The sequence below is a fragment of the Oncorhynchus nerka genome, linkage group LG14, assembly GCF_034236695.1.
Source record: "Oncorhynchus nerka isolate Pitt River linkage group LG14, Oner_Uvic_2.0, whole genome shotgun sequence".
Taxonomy (NCBI): Eukaryota; Metazoa; Chordata; class Actinopteri; order Salmoniformes; family Salmonidae; genus Oncorhynchus; species Oncorhynchus nerka.
Window position 1 is genome coordinate 89381507 of NC_088409.1, and position 15474 is coordinate 89396980.

Genomic DNA, 15474 nt, shown 5'->3' on the forward strand with positions numbered 1-15474 from the left:
ATTTTGTGGGCAGTGTGCACATAGCCTGTCTTCTCTTGAGAGCCATGTCTGCCTACGGTGGCCTTTCTCAATAGCAAGGCTATGCTCACTGAGTCTGTACATAGTCAAAGGTTTCCTTAAGTTTGGGTCAGTCACAGTGGTCAGGTATTCTGCCACTGTGTACTCTCTGTTTAGGGCCAAATATCATTCTAGTTTGCTCTGTTTTTTGTTCATTCTTTCCAATGTTTTTGTTTTCTCATGATTTGCTTGGGTCTAATTGTGTTGCAGTTGCTGTCCTGGGGCTCTGTGGGGTCTGTTTGTGTTTGTAAACAGAGCCCCAGGACCAACTTGCTTAGGGGACTCTTCTCTAGATTAATCTCTCTGTCGTTGATGGCTTTGGTATGGAACGTTTGGGAATCGATTCCTTTTAGGTGGTTGTAGAAGGCCCTTCTTGCCTTGTCTCTCAGATCGTTCACAGCTTTGTTGAAGTTACCTGTGGCTCTGATGTTTAGGCCGAGGTATGTATATTTTTGTGTGCTCTAGGGCAATGGTGTCTAGATGGAATTTGTATTTCTGGTCCTGGTGACTGGACCTTTTTTGTAACACCATTATCTTTGTCTTACTGAGATTTACAGTCAGGACCCAAGTCTGTCAGGGCCCAGGTCTGTCAGGCCCCAGGTCTGGCAGAATCTGTGCAGAAGATCTAGGTGCTGCTGTAGGCCCTCCTTGGTTGGTGACAGAAGCACCAGATCATCAGTAAACAGCAGACATTTGTCTCTCCTGTCCTCATCAGTAGAGGAGTATACTGAATGACTTTAACAGAATTACAGTGATGTCTTCTCTCTCCCTCCCTCTCTTTTTTCCTCTCCTGTTTCAATCTGCCCCGCGGACACAATCACTCCATTATTCTCTCAGCTCCATTGTGACTTTTAAGTCCTTAGTCCCACGCGCGCACACACGCACGCACACACACACACACACACACACACACACACACACACACACAGCTCATTCCTCCAAACACAGACCCACAAGGCTGTTGATAGGTAGTGCGCTGCTTTTGGTCTGGGTTATCCCCATGTAGCTGGGGTTAAAAGTAGTGCCGTCTATGGCTTTCTCCACTCCCCTATCTTCTGTCGGTGTTGTTGTGGTGTGGAGTCTTCCCCTGGCTGAGGTAACCATGGAGATGGCGCTACTCTAGGGCAGTTTTGCAGGCCACTGGTGTGTGTTGCTCTCACTTTTTAAGAGCCTGATGTTGTGCCCACGGTTTTACTATTAAACTGCCCCTCCCCCACCCCACAAACTCACACACACAAGTGTGTGTTAGGTCAAATAACGGTAGGTGTGTGTGTGTGTTTGAGTGTGTGTGTTGACTATTTATTAAATGTGTGTGTCTCTCCTGCAGTGTCGGATGGCGTGTAAGGACGTGCCAGCTGAGACCATGTATGATGTTCTCCATGACATCGAGTACCGGAGGAAATGGGACGCGAACGTCATCGAAACCTTTGACATCGGAAAACTCACTGTTAACGCAGACGTGGGCTACTACTCCTGTACGACACACACGCACGCACGCACACACGCACACACACACACATATTCAGTGTGTGTATGTTAATGAGGCTCCTCCTCGTCTGTGTCTAGGGAAGTGTCCCAAGCCGCTGAGGAACCGTGACGTCATCACGCTGCGCTCTTGGCTGCCCACTGGCAGTGATTACATCATCATGAACTACTCTGTCAAACATGCTGTAAGTATAAACATGTACAGGGAGAGATTATCCTGGTCCAGAACCCTGTACCCTCTCCAACCCTGTTCCTGGTCCAGAACCCTGTACCCTCTCCAACCCTGTTCCTGTTCCTGGTCCAGAACCCTGTACCCTCTCCAACCCTGTTCCTGGTCCAGAACCCTGTACCCTCTCCAACCCTGTTCCTGGTCCAGAACCCTGTACCCTCTCCAACCCTGTTCCTGGTCCAGAACGCTGTACCCTCTCCAACCCTGTTCCTGGTCTAGAACCCTGTACCCTCTCCAACCCTGTTCCTGGTCCAGAACCCTGTACCCTCTCCAACCCTGTTCCTGGTCCAGAACCCTGTACCCTCTCCAACCCTGTTCCTGGTCCAGAACCCTGTACCCTCTCCAACCCTGTTCCTGGTCCAGAACCCTGTACCCTCTCCAACCCTGTTCCTCTACTATACCGACTCCCTCAGGGCTCTCCAACCCTGTTCCTGTACTATACTCTCTCCCTCAGGGCTCTCCAACCCTGTTCCTGTACTATACCGTCTCCCTCAGGGCTCTCCAACCCTGTTCCTGTACTATACCGTCTCCCTCAGGGCTCTCCAACCCTGTTCCTGTACTATACCTTCTCCCTCAGGGCTCTCCAACCCTGTTCCTGTACTATACCGTCTCCCTCAGGGCTCTCCAACCCTGTTCCTGTACTATACCTTCTCCCTCAGGGCTCTCCAACCCTGTTCCTGTACTATACCTTCTCCCTCAGGGCTCTCCAACCCTGTTCCTGTACTATACCTTCTCCCTCAGGGCTCTCCAACCCTGTTCCTGTACTATACCTTCTCCCTCAGGGCTCTCCAACCCTGTTCCTGTACTATACCTTCTCCCTCAGGGCTCTCCAACCCTGTTCCTGTACTATACCGTCTCCCTCAGGGCTCTCCAACCCTGTTCCTGTACTATACCATCTCCCTCAGGGCTCTCCAACCCTGTTCCTGTACTATACCTTCTCCCTCAGGGCTCTCCAACCCTGTTCCTGTACTATACTGTCTCCCTCAGGGCTCTCCAACCCTGTTCCTGTACTATACCTTCTCCCTCAGAGCTCTCCAACCCTGTTCCTGTACTATACCTTCTCCCTCAGGGCTCTTCAACCCTGTTCCTGTACTATACCTTCTCCCTCAGGGCTCTCCAACCCTGTTCCTGTACTATAACTCTAACTATAACTGGTTGTGTGACACTCTACAGGGAGGAACAGAAGAGACCTGAAGCCTAGTCTCCCTCAGGGCTCTCCAACCCTGTTCCTGTACTATACCTCTAACTATAACTGGTTGTGTGATGCTCTACAGGTAGAAACAGAAGAGACCTGAAGCCTAGTCTCCCTCAGGGCTCTCCAACCCTGTTCCTGTACTATACCTCTAACTATAACTGGTTGTGTGATGCTCTACAGGTAGAAACAGAAGAGACCTGAAGCCTAGTCTCCCTCAGGGCTCTCCAACCCTGTTCCTGTACTATAACTCTAACTATAACTGGTTGTGTGATGCTCTACAGGTAGAAACAGAAGAGAACAGACCTGAAGCCTAGTCTCCCTTGACGTCATTGGGAAACAAATGCTACAGTGGGACTGTCCACTCTATTTAAATGAACATGTCTTGGAGTATCTTCACTGGTTGTGTTTGTCTACGTAGGTGCAGTTTGATAAAGGTGTGTCGTGTGTGTGTCACGTGTTTAAGTGGACTATTTGCTCACTTTAGTAAGTTTGGTTAAATAATCCTCTGGCATTTGAATAAAGCTTTATTGCCACTGCTAATGCTAGACAAAGCCTGTGTGTGTGTGTGCGCTGGATAGGGCAGTGGTAGCTCCGGGTTAGATCACTCAGACAGTACAGTGGCTCAATGCCAAACTGAAAATGTATCTTCCTTCCGATCTGTCCTTCAGGACCTTTGAGAAGTTGAAAGCAAGATGGTAGAACCTTTTTTTTAACCTTTATTTTACTAGGCAAGTCAGTTAAGAACAAATTCTTATTTTCAATGACGGCCTAGGAACAGTGGGTTAACTGCCTGTTCAAGGGCAGAACGACAGATTTTGTACCTTGTCAGCTCGGGGATTTGAACTTGCAACCTTTCGGTTACTAGTCCAATGCTCTAACCACTAGGCTACCCTGCCGCTGCTTGACTTGAGCTTATTGGAGGAACCTTCTAGAACCCTTATAATACCACTCTCCTTTCTCCTGTTCAATCAGACCTGACAAGACTAGTCACCTAGGGCAGAAAGGAAGGGGATAACGGTTTGGTTTGGAATTAGGCCCACATGCTGTGGTTGTTTTTCTGCCCAGTGGAGGAAGACAGCGAGATCGATGCATCCTGTCTAGAAGGAAGCACTCAACATGTTTCTCTTTCTTTTTCTCTCTCTCTCTTGTGTGCTGTGTGTGTGTGAGTGATCAATGTTAAGTGGAAAACTCACGTGACTACTGCTGCTGTAAGCTTACACACGCAAACACTCAACAAACCTGCAAGACACGATAAAGAACATATATCCACATACAAAACATCCACACAAACATAGCTACTTTTCTCACATTGAGTTTAGTGAGGGTTATGGGGTTTAGTGGGAGGTGAGGGTTATTGGGTTTAGTGGGAGGTGAGGGTTATGGGGTTTAGTGGGAGGTGAGGGTTATTGGGTTTAGTGGGAGGTGAGGGTTATTGGGTTTAGTGGGAGGTGAGGATTATTGGGTTTAGTGGGAGGTGAGGGTTATGGGGTTTAGTGGGAGGTGAGGGTTATGGGGTTTAGTGGGAGGTGAGGGTTATGGGGTTTAGTGGGAGGTGAGGGTTATTGGGTTTAGTGGGAGGTGAGGGTTATTGGGTTTAGTGGGAGGTGAGGGTTATTGGGTTTAGTGGGAGGTGAGGGTTATTGGGTTTAGTGGGAGGTGAGGGTTATTGGGTTTAGTGGGAGGTGAGGGTTATTAGGTTTAGTGGGAGGTGAGGGTTATTAGGTTTAGTGGGAGGTGAGACTTATTAGGTTTAGTGGGAGGTGAGGGTTATTGGGTTTAGTGGGAGGTGAGACTTATTAGGTTTAGTGGGAGGTGAGGGTTATTAGGTTTAGTGGGAGGTGAGGGTTATTGGACGAGACATGGTCAGATGACAGAGCTGTAGATCTACAGGAGAGGAGAGAGAATCACTTTACCCCTCCAGAATATATATTACTTTGTGCATTAAACTCTTGGTAAGTGAATATCATCTTTTACATTTAAACTCTGTTTAAGTGCAGGGCAGTTCATAATTTTTTAAAATTGAAATTCATTTTGATTGAATTGCTTTAGATATTTGCATGTGTTAAGGTTGTGTACTGGAGGCGAAGTCAGGTGCAGGAGAGCAGAGTGTCGTTAACAGTCGCACTTTTCATTCCGGTCCAAACGAAAGCACATAAGTACATAAAACGTGCCCAAAACACAGAACATTAACAGAAGTCTGGAATGTAACAATACCCACATAACATCAAAACAATTTCACACAAAGACCTGGAGGGGAACAGAGGACTAAATACATTCAGTGTGATTAGGGAATGAAAACCAGGTGTGTAATGGAACAAGACAAAACAAATGGACATATGGTGTGTATGGAAACGAGACAAAACAAATGGAATATGAAAAATGGAGCGGCGACGGCTAGAAAGCCGGTGACGTCGATTGCCGAACGAACAAGGAGAGGAGCCGACTTCGGCGGAAGTCATGACAGCATGTTCTGGCTGTATTGTGCACTCATGCAAAAACAAACCCAAATATCTGGAGTCAATTGTATTTACAGCAATGAACCTAGTGTCAGTGGTTGAGACCATTTCCTCAGATAGGGGTGTTCTGTGCTAACTAGGGCTGTTCCACTGTTCCTGTAGAAATACCCCCCAAAGAAGGACATGGTACGAGCTGTGTCCATCCAGACTGGCTACCTGATCCAGAGCCACGGACCGAACCACTGCACTCTTACCTACCTGGCACACGTGGACCCAAAAGGTAATACACACAAGACTCAGTGGAGGTTTCTGAGGGGAGGACGGCTCATAGTAATGGCTGGAATGGAGTCAATGGAATGGTATGAATCACATGGAAACCACATGTTTGATACCATTCCATTTACTCCATTCCAGACATTATTATCAGCCGTCCTCTCAGGAACCACCAGGTGGTTAATGTGCTTGGAGAGTTAATGAATGATTCATACTCAGGACCTTCTTTCAACAGAAATTGCCATAGTAACTATGGATCTGTAGGACAGGGACAGTCCCGCATCTCTCTCTCTCTCGTTATCCATCTCTCTCTCTCGTTCCCCATCTCTCGTTCTCCATCTCTCTCTCTCTCGTTCCCCATCTCTCGTTCTCCATCTCTCTCTCTCGTTCCTCATCTCTCGTTCTCCATCTTTCTCTCTTGTTCTCCATCTCTCTCTCTTGTTCTCCATCTCTCGTTCTCCATCTCTCTCTCTCGTTCCCCATCTCTCGTTCTCCATCTCTCTCTCTTGTTCTCCATCTCTCTCTCTTGTTCTCCATCTCTCTCTCTCGTTCTCCATCTCTCTCTCTCGTTCTCCATCTCTCTCTCTCTCGTTCTCCATCTCTCTCTCTCTCGTTCTCCATCTCTCTCTCTCTCGTTCTCCATCTCTCTCTCTCTCGTTCTCCATCTCGCTCTCTCTTTTGTTCTCCATCTCTCTCTCTCTCTCTTGTTCTCCATCTCTCTCTCTCTCGTTCTCTCTCTCTCTCTCTCCATCTCTCTCTCTCATTCTCCATCTCTCTCTCTCGTTCTCCATCTCTCTCTCTCGTTCTCCATCTCTCTCTCTCATTCTCCATCTCTCTCTCTCGTTCTCCATCTCGCTCTCTCTTTTGTTCTCCATCTCTCTCTCTCTTGTTCTCCATCTCTCTCTCTCTTGTTCTCCATCTCTCTCTCTCTCTTGTTCTCCATCTCTCTCTCTCTCTTGTTCTCCATCTCTCTCTCTCGTTCTCCATCTCTCTCTCTCTCGTTCTCCATCTCTCTCTCTCTCTCTCGTTCTCCATCTCTCTCTCTCGTTCTCCATCTCGCTCTCTTTTGTTCTCCATCTCGCTCTCTTTTGTTCTCCATCTCTCTCTCTCTTGTTCTCCATCTCTCTCTCTCTCTCTCTCTTGTTCTCCATCTCTCTCTCTCTCTCTTGTTCTCCACATCTCTCTCTCTCTCTTGTTCTCCATCTCTCTCTCTCTTGTTCTCCATCTCTCTCTCTCTCTTGTTCTCCATCTCTCTCTCTCTCTTGTTCTCCATCTCTCTCTCTCTCTTGTTCTCCATCTCTCTCTCTCGTTCTCCATCTCTCTCTCTCTCTTGTTCTCCATCTCTCTCTCTCTCTTGTTCTCCATCTCTCTCTCTCTTGTTCTCCATCTCTCTCTCTCTCTTGTTCTCCATCTTTCTCTCTCTCTCTTGTTCTCCATCTCTCTCTCTCTCTTGTTCTCCATCTCTCTCTCTCTCTTGTTCTCCATCTCTCTCTCTCTCTTGTTCTCCATCTCTCTCTCTCGTTCTCCATCTCTCTCTCTCGTTCTCCATCTCTCTCTCTCGTTCTCCATTTCTCTCTCTCTCTCGTTCTCCATCTCTCGCTCTCTCTTTTGTTCTCCATCTCTCTCTCTCTCTCTCGTTCTCCATCTCTCTCAAATATATACTATATATACTATATATATATATATATATATATAAATAAATGGTGGGACCAACAGCAATAATAATAGTAGTAGTGGACATGGGATTACCATTAACAACAACTACAACAACAATATTAATGAGAACAACAATACATTAAAGCAATGGTAGTGGACCAGTGTCAACATGACTGAGAAGACACATGACCTGGTAGTGGACAAGTGTCAACATGACTGAGAAGACACATGACCTGGTAGTGGACCAGTGTCAACATGACTGAGGAGACACATGACCTGGTAGTGGACCAGTGTCAACATGACTGAGAAGACACATGACGTGGTAGTGGACCAGTGTCAACATGACTGAGAAGACACATGACATGGTAGTGGACCAGTGTCAACATGACTGAGAAGACACATGACGTGGTAGTGGACCAGTGTCAACATGACTGAGAAGACACATGACCTGGTAGTGGACCAGTGTTAACATGACTGAGAAGACACATGACGTGGTAGTGGACCAGTGTCAACATGACTGAGAAGACACATGACCTGGTAGTAGACCAGTGTCAACATGACTGAGAAGACACATGACGTGGTAGTGGACCAGTGTCAACATGACTGAGAAGACACATGACGTGGTAGTGGACCAGTGTCAACATGACTGAGAAGACACATGACGTGGTAGTGGACCAGTGTCAACATGACTGAGAAGACACATGACGTGGTAGTGGACCAGTGTCAACATGACTGAGAAGACACATGACGTGGTAGTGGACCAGTGTCAACATGACTGAGAAGACACATGACGTGGTAGTGGACCAGTGTCAACATGACTGAGAAGACACATGACCTGGTAGTGGACCAGTGTCAACATGACTGAGAAGACACATGACCTGGTAGTGGACCAGTGTCAACATGACTGAGAAGACACATGACGTGGTAGTGGACCAGTGTCAACATGACTGAGAAGACACATGACGTGGTAGTAGACCAGTGTCAACATGACTGAGAAGACACATGACGTGGTAGTGGACCAGTGTCAACATGACTGAGAAGACACATGACGTGGTAGTGGACCAGTGTTAACATGACTGAGAAGACACATGACGTGGTAGTAGACCAGTGTTAACATGACTGAGAAGACACATGACGTGGTAGTGGACCAGTGTCAACATGACTGAGAAGACACATGACGTGGTAGTGGACCAGTGTCAACATGACTGAGAAGACACATGACCTGGTAGTGGACCAGTGTTAACATGACTGAGAAGACACATGACGTGGTAGTGGACCAGTGTCAACATGACTGAGAAGACACATGACGTGGTAGTGGACCAGTGTCAACATGACTGAGAAGACACATGACCTGGTATGAAAGACAAAACAAATCAAGATGGGAAATAATATTGACATTACATTGCACTTTTCACTGGCTGTCCCTCAGGTTGTGGCAGGAGGACACATTTGGTTGCCAAAACTGCGCATTTTGGCTTTTCACCCAGTAAATATTTGATTTTTTCTTCATCTTTTATAGTTTCAAATTCTTTGTATTGAATTATAATTTTGGGAAATAAATATTCTCTTAGGTCTGAGTATTTGTCACAGTGTAATAGGAAATATAACTCTGTCTCTACCTCTCCCCTGGAGCAGAGTGAGCATAGCCTGTCCTCTCTGGGCAGCCAGGTTTGTCTGTGACGACCGGTCTCTATAGCCAGACTGTGCTCACTGAGTCTGTACCTAGCCAGTGTTTTCCTCAGTGTTTTATCTGTCACAGTGGTCAGATAGTCTGCCACCATGTACTGTCTGTTTAGAGCCAAATAGCATTGAAGTTTACTTAGATGTTTTGTGGTGTCTTTCCAATAGGAGATATATTTTTATTTTTGTTTTGTGATGATTTGGTTGGGCCAGATTTTCTGAGTGCTGTCCTGAGGCTCTATGGGGTTGGTTTGGGTTGGTGAACTGAGCCTCAGAACCAGCTGGCTGAGTGCTGTTCTGAGACTCTATGGGGTTGGTTTGGGTTGGTGAACTGAGCCTCAGAACCAGCTGGCTGAGTGCTGTCCTGAGGCTCTATGGGGTTGGTTTGGGTTAGTGAACTGAGCCTCAGAACCAGCTGGCTGAGTGCTGTCCTGAGGCTCTATGGGGTTGGTTTGGGTTGGTGAACTGAGCCTCAGAACCAACTGGCTGAGTGCTGTCCTGAGGCTCTATGGGGTTGGTTTGGGTTGGTGAACTGAGCCTCAGAACCAGCTGGCTGAGTGCTGTCCTGAGGCTCTATGGGGTTGGTTTGGGTTGGTGAACTGAGCCTCAGAACCAGCTGGCTGAGTGCTGTCCTGAGGCTCTATGGGGTTGGTTTGGGTTGAGCCTCAGAACTGGCTGAGCTGTCCTGAGGCTCTATGGGGTTGGTTTGGGTTGGTGAACTGAGCCTCAGAACCAGCTGGCTGAGTGCTGTCCTGAGGCTCTATGGGGTTGGTTTGGGTTGGTGAACTGAGCCTCAGAACCAGCTGGCTGAGTGCTGTCCTGAGGCTCTATGGGGTTGGTTTGGGTTGGTGAACTGAGCCTCAGAACCAGCTGGCTGAGTGCTGTCCTGAGGCTCTATGGGGTTGGTTTGGGTTGGTGAACTGAGCCTCAGAACCAGCTGGCTGAGTGCTGTCCTGAGACTCTATGGGGTTGGTTTGAGTTGGTGAACTGAGCCTCAGAACCAGCTGGCTGAGTGCTGTCCTGAGACTCTATGGGGTTGGTTTGGGTTGGTGAACTGAGCCTCAGAACCAGCTGGCTGAGTGCTGTCCTGAGACTCTATGGGGTTGGTTTGGGTTGGTGAACTGAGCCTCAGAACCAGCTGGCTGAGTGCTGTTCTGAGGCTCTATGGGGTTGGTTTGGGTTGGTGAACTGAGCCTCAGAACCAGCTGGATGAGTGCTGTCCTGAGGCTCTATGGGGTTGGTTTGGGTTGGTGAACTGAGCCTCAGAACCAGCTGGCTGAGTGCTGTCCTGAGGCTCTATGGGGTTGGTTTGGGTTGGTGAACTGAGCCTCAGAACCAGCTGGCTGAGTGCTGTCCTGAGTCTCTATGGGGTTGGTTTGGGTTAGTGAACTGAGCCTCAGAACCAGCTGGCTGAGTGCTGTCCTGAGGCTCTATGGGGTTGGTTTGGGTTGGTGAACTGAGCCTCAGAACCAGCTGGCTGAGTGCTGTCCTGAGGCTCTATGGGGTTGGTTTGGGTTGGTGAACTGAGCCTCAGAACCAGCTGGCTGAGTGCTGTCCTGAGGCTCTATGGGGTTGGTTTGGGTTGGTGAACTGAGCCTCAGAACCAGCTGGCAGAGTGCTGTCCTGAGGCTCTATGGGGTTGGTTTGGGTTGGTGAACTGAGCCTCAGAACCAGCTGGCTGAGTGCTGTTCTGAGGCTCTATGGGGTTGGTTTGGGTTGGTGAACTGAGCCTCAGAACCAGCTGGCTGAGTGCTGTCCTGAGGCTCTACGGGGTTGGTTTGGGTTGGTGAACTGAGCCTCAGAACCAGCTGGCTGAGTGCTGTCCTGAGGCTCTACGGGGTTGGTTTGGGTTAGTGAACTGAGCCTCAGAACCAGCTGGCTGAGTGCTGTCCTGAGGCTCTACGGGGTTGGTTTGGGTTAGTGAACTGAGCCTCAGAACCAGCTGGCTGAGTGCTGTCCTGAGGCTCTACGGGGTTGGTTTGGGTTAGTGAACTGAGCCTCAGAACCAGCTGGCTGAGTGCTGTCCTGAGGCTCTATGGGGTTGGTTTGGGTTAGTGAACTGAGCCTCAGAACCAGCTGGCTGAGTGCTGTCCTGAGGCTCTATGGGGTTGGTTTGGGTTAGTGAACTGAGCCTCAGAACCAGCTGGCTGAGTGCTGTCCTGAGGCTCTATGGGGTTGGTTTGGGTTAGTGAACTGAGCCTCAGAACCAGCTGGCTGAGTGCTGTCCTGAGGCTCTATGGGGTTGGTTTGGGTTAGTGAACTGAGCCTCAGAACCAGCTGGCTGAGGGGACTCTTCTCTTGTTTCATCTCTTGACATTGTAGAGCTGTGTGATGGAATGTTTTGGAGTAACTTGTTTTTAGATGGTTGTAAAATTTGATGGCTCTTTTTTCTATTCGAATGAGGAGGGGGTATTGGCCCAATTCTGCTCTACATGCGTTATTTGGAGTTTTTCTTTGCACTTGTAATACAGTCTTGCAAAACTCTGCATACAGTATTTCAATTGGATGTTTGTCCCATTTGGTGAATTCATTATTAGAGATTGGACCCCATACTTCACTGCCATATAGAGCAATTGGTTCTATAACTGATTGAAACATTTTGAGCCAGATTCTAATTGGAATTTGATTTTGATGTTCCTTTTAATGGCTAGAATGCTCTTCTTGCTTTGTCTCTCAGCTCATTCACAGCCATGTGAAAGCTACCTGTGTTGCTGATATTTAGTCCTAGAAATGTGTAGTTTTTGGGGTGTTCTAATAGAACTGTGTCCAAATAGAATTTATATTTGTCATCCTGACCTTTTTTGGAATATCATTATATATCGTTTTTTTAGGTTAACGATCAGAGCCCAGGTCTGACAGAACCTGTGAAGATGATCTAGGTGCTGCTATAACCCCTCTTTAGTGGGAGACAGCAGCACCAGGTCATCTGCGTACAGCAGACCCTCTTTAGTGGGAGACAGCAGCACCAGGTCATCTGTCTACAGCAGACTCTCCTTAGTGGGAGACAGCAGACCCTCCTTAGTGGGAGACAGCAGCACCAGGTCATCTGTCTACAGCAGACTCTCCTTAGTGGGAGACAGCAGACCCTCCTTAGTGGGAGACAGCAGCACCAGGTCATCTGTCTACAGCAGACTCTCCTTAGTGGGAGACAGCAGACTCTCCTTAGTGGGAGACAGCAGCACCAGGTCATCTGTCTACAGCAGACTCTCCTTAGTGGGAGACAGCAGACCCTCCTTAGTGGGAGACAGCAGCACCAGGTCATCTGTCTACAGCAGACTCTCCTTAGTGGGAGACAGCAGACTCTCCTTAGTGGGGAGACAGCAGCACCAGGTCATCTGTCTACAGCAGACTCTCCTTAGTGGGAGACAGCAGACTCTCCTTAGTGGGAGACAGCAGCACCAGGTCATCTGTCTACAGCAGACTCTCCTTAGTGGGAGACAGCAGACCCTCCTTAGTGGGAGACAGCAGCACCAGGTCATCTGTCTACAGCAGACTCTCCTTAGTGGGAGACAGCAGACCCTCCTTAGTGGGAGACAGCAGCACCAGGTCATCTGCGTACAGCAGACCCTCCTTAGTGGGAGACAGCAGCACCAGGTCATCTGTCTACAGCAGACCCTCCTTAGTGGGAGACAGCAGCACCAGGTCATCTGCGTACAGCAGACCCTCCTTAGTGGGAGACAGCAGCACCAGGTCATCTGCGTACAGCAGACCCTCCTTAGTGGGAGACAGCAGCACCAGGTCATCTGCGTACAGCAGACCCTCCTTAGTGGGAGACAGCAGCACCAGGTCATCTGTCTACAGCAGACCCTCCTTAGTGGGAGACAGCAGCACCAGGTCATCTGCGTACAGCAGACCCTCCTTAGTGGGAGACAGCAGCACCAGGTCATCTGCGTGCAGCAGACACTTGATTTCAGTGATGTGTAGGGTGATACCAGGTGCTTCCGATTCTTCTAATGTTTTTGCCAATTCATTAATGTAGATGTTAAATAGTGTTGGACTTATTGGGCAGCCCTGTTTCACTCCCCGTCCCTGAGAGAAGAAGTCTGTTGTTAACTCATTAATGTAGATGTTAAATAGTGTTGGACTTATTGGGCAGCCCTGTTTCACTCCCCGTCCCTGAGAGAAGAAGTCTGTTTGCTTGTTGCCAATTTTAACCGCACATTTGTTTTTAGTGTACATTGATTTAATAGTATCATATGTTTTCCCTCCAATACCACTTTCTATTAGTTTATAAAAAAGACATTCGTGCCAAATTGAATCAAATGCTTTCTTGAAATATACAAAACACGAGTAGATTTTGCCTTTGTTTTGGTTTACTTGTTTATCAATTAGTGTGGAGGGTGTAAATGTGGTCTGTTTCTCTCTCTCTCTCTCTCTCTCTCTCTCTCTCTCTCGTTCTCCATCTCTCTCTCTCTCTCTCTCGTTCTCCATCTCTCTCTCTCTCTCGTTCTCCATCTCTCTCTCTCTCTCGTTCTCCATCTCTCTCTCTCTCTCTCGTTCTCCATCTCTCTCGTTCTCCATCTCTCTCTCTCTCGTTCTCCATCTCTCTCTTTCTCCTCTCTCTCTCTCTTTCTCCATCTCTCTCTCTCGTTCTCCATCTCTCTCTCTCGTTCTCTCTCTCTCTCTCTCTCTCTCTCTCTCTCTCTTTCTCCTCTCTCTCATTCTCCTCTCTCTCTCTTGTTCTCCATTTCTCTCTCTCTTGTTCTCTCTCTTGTTCTCTCTCTCAATTCAATTCAATTCAATTTGCTTTATTGGCATGAAGTAACATGGTACATTTGCCAAAGCTTATTTTGGATATTTACCATATGAAAAGAAAAGAGAATCAAACAACAATAACCAAGTGTCAAAATAACCATACATTGAACAATAACAATAAGTATACAGTAGAGGACATGTGCAGGTTGATTGGTCTGTCAGACACTGTCCCTCAACTTATGGCAGGCAGCAATGTAGTGCTCTGCCAACCCACAGCTCTCTGCGTCCTCCCCCAACAGGATGGGTAGCCTATTCTCATCAGAGAGGTCTTAGAGACCTTGAATAAGGGTTTCAAATTTGGGAAAATGGCACTCTCTAATTGTTTTATATTTTTGACATTTTGTCAGGAAATGCAGCTCTGTCTCAGGTTCTGCTGTGGTGCAGTGGTTGCGCAGCCTTTCCTCTACAGGGAGCCAAGTTTTCCTGTGTCTACCCTTCTCAATGGCAAGGCTGTGCTCACTGAGCCTGTACTTTGTCAAGGTTTTTCTAAGGTTTTGATCAGTAACCATGGTCAAATATTTAGCCACGGTGTACTGTCGATTTAGGGCCAGATACCAATGCATTTTTCTTTGTGTTTGAGTTTCCCAATAAGCTATGTAGTTTTGTTTTGACTGTGTTGTAATTTGGTTTATTCTGATTGATTGGATGTTCTGGTCCTGAGGCTTCAGTGTGTTAGTAGAACAGGTTTGTGAACTCAGGACCAGGACCAGCTGGATGAGGGGACTGAGGCTTCAGTGTGTTAGTAGAACAGGTTTGTGAACTCAGGACCAGCTGGATGAGGGGACTGAGGCTTCAGTGTGTTAGTAGAACAGGTTTGTGAACTCAGGACCAGCTGGATGAGGGGACTGAGGCTTCAGTGTGTTAGTAGAACAGGTGTGTGAACTCAGGACCAGGACCAGCTGGATGAGGGGAGACTTTTCTTTGCTCAGCTCTTGGCATTGCAGGGCTTGGTAATGATATGAGAGGGGGTCACTGTATTTTAAATGTTTCCAAAACTTAATTGCTCTTTTTTGAGTTTTTATTATTAGTGGATATTGGCCTAATTCTGCCCTGCATGCATTGTTTGTAGTTTTCCTCTGGACATGTAGGACAATCTTACAGAACTCTGCATGCAGGGTTTCAATGGGGTGTTTGTCCCATTTGATGAAATCTTGTTTTGCAAGTGGACCCCACACCTCGCTGCCATAAAGTGCAATTGGTTCAATGAGACATATTCAATTAGTTTTAGCCAAATTTTAAAAGGTCTTTCAACTTGAATTAGCTTTTTAATGGCGTAGAATGCCCTGCGTGCTTTCTCTCTCTGTTCATTCACTGCCTCATTAAGGTTTCCAGTTTAGCTTAGTTTTAAACCTAAGTAATTGTAGTGTGTGCAATACTCTATATATTTTGTACCAATTGAGAAATTTGGTCTAATTTCCTGAGATCTGTATCTTCTCTGGCAAATCATTATTTTAGTATTTTTTGGGTTTTACTGCCAGGGCCCAGGTCTGGCAGTACTGCTCGAGCAGGTCCAGGCTCTGCTGTAGGCCATGTGCTGTGGGTGTTTACTGCCAGGGCCCAGGTCTGGCAGTACTGCTCTAGCAGGTCCAGGCTCTGCTGTAGGCCATGTGCTGTGGGTGTTTACTGCCAGGGCCCAGGTCTGGCAGTACTGCTCTAGCAGGTCCAGGCTCTGCTGTAGGCCATGTGCT

The 15474-nt window shown here is 47.6% G+C and overlaps 1 protein-coding gene across 2 annotated transcripts in view; it reads left to right on the top strand.

Annotated features, from left to right (window-relative positions):
- LOC115115695 (START domain-containing protein 10-like) overlaps nucleotides 1–15474 on the top strand; it is a 45541-nt gene that overhangs the window by 17193 nt on the left and 12874 nt on the right. For both annotated transcript variants that reach the window (XM_065000526.1, XM_065000527.1), the window contains exons 2-4: nucleotides 1385–1532; nucleotides 1624–1727; nucleotides 5585–5702. In XM_065000526.1, coding sequence (XP_064856598.1) covers nucleotides 1385–1532; nucleotides 1624–1727; nucleotides 5585–5702 — 370 coding nt within the window. The remainder of the gene's footprint in view (nucleotides 1–1384; nucleotides 1533–1623; nucleotides 1728–5584; nucleotides 5703–15474) is intronic.